Source organism: Salvelinus fontinalis, chromosome 6 (assembly GCF_029448725.1).
Source record: "Salvelinus fontinalis isolate EN_2023a chromosome 6, ASM2944872v1, whole genome shotgun sequence".
Lineage (NCBI taxonomy): Eukaryota > Metazoa > Chordata > Actinopteri > Salmoniformes > Salmonidae > Salvelinus > Salvelinus fontinalis.
The window spans coordinates 74,570,039-74,571,196 of NC_074670.1; the positions used below are offsets into that span (position 1 = coordinate 74,570,039).

The window sequence follows — 1,158 nt, forward strand, 5'->3', positions numbered from 1 at the left end:
ACCAGGTGGATGATTCCCCTCTAATCAGGGACTGATTTAGACCTGGGACACCAGGTGGATGATTCCCCTCTAATCAGGGACTGAATTAGACCTGGGACACCTGGTGGATGATTCCCCTCTAATCAGGGACTGATTTAGACCTGGGACACCAGGTGGATGATTCCCCTCTAATCAGGGACTGATTTAGACCTGGGACACCAGGTGGATGATTCCCCTCTAATCAGGGACTGATTTAGACCTGGGACACCAGGTGGATGATTCCCCTCTAATCAGGGACTGATTTAGACCTGAGACACCAGGTGGATGATTCCCCTCTAATCAGGGACTGATTTAGACCTGGGACACCAGGTGGATGTCATTAATTATCAAGTAGAACAGAAAACCAGAAGCAGTACGGACCTTTTATGTTCAGATGTTAAAGTACTAAAGCAGGACAACTTTACCCGGTCTTGGCGAAGTTAGTCCAATAGGTCATCACCACAGCACTGAGCATGATGTCGTTCTTGGAGAAGTTACAGGGGAACAGGTCTGTGGGGCCGATCATGGGGATCCCGAACACGTAGGGCACCTCGTCCCCATGGGCTGCGTCCGACCAGGCCGGCTTCATCAGACTCTGGCAGTGGTGGTAGAAGGCGTAGAAGTACGTTGGCGAGCCGTAACGGGCGTGGAGGTCCGCCGTCACTACCGACGGCTCCACCCACTGGTGGTCGGTGAACAGGGCGACCAGCGTCTTACGCCTTGTCTCTGGGTTTTCGCGGTCCGCCCAGTCCGTGTACATGAACTTGATGGTTTCTCTCAGAGTGTCTTTGCCTTCTGGGTAACCGTAGAGGCTGTCAACGAAGTCCGACACTGAGAAGTCAAAGTCGTTGCCGGAGATCCCGTCCTCTGAGTCGACCACGTTGTCCACGAAGCGAAGCCCCTCCCCCTGGTTGATTCCCAGCATGATGTCATAATTCAGGAACTCTCCCTGTGTGGAAATAACCACGTATTGAAAATGCATTATTTTCTTTGACAAATGACTTTCACCTAAAATTGGATCTGAGTGGTTATGTATATAGTTGATTACCATTATGGGAATTTGTGTGTGTATGTTTTTTCATAAACAAAGTCAAATAAAAAACAAAATATATTAACAAAACTATCCCAGTGGTCCCCCAC

At 49.5% G+C, this 1,158-nt stretch overlaps 1 protein-coding gene across 6 annotated transcripts in view; it reads right to left on the reverse strand.

Moving 5' to 3' along the window:
• Positions 1-443: 443 nt before the first annotated feature.
• LOC129858682 (neuroligin-3-like) overlaps positions 444-1,158 on the reverse strand; it is a gene marked incomplete at its 3' end in the record, with an annotated part of 492,031 nt that continues 491,316 nt past the window's right edge. For all 6 annotated transcript variants that reach the window (XM_055927987.1, XM_055927986.1, XM_055927985.1 and 3 more), the window contains 1 exon segment: positions 444-967. In XM_055927987.1, coding sequence (XP_055783962.1) covers positions 444-967 — 524 coding nt within the window.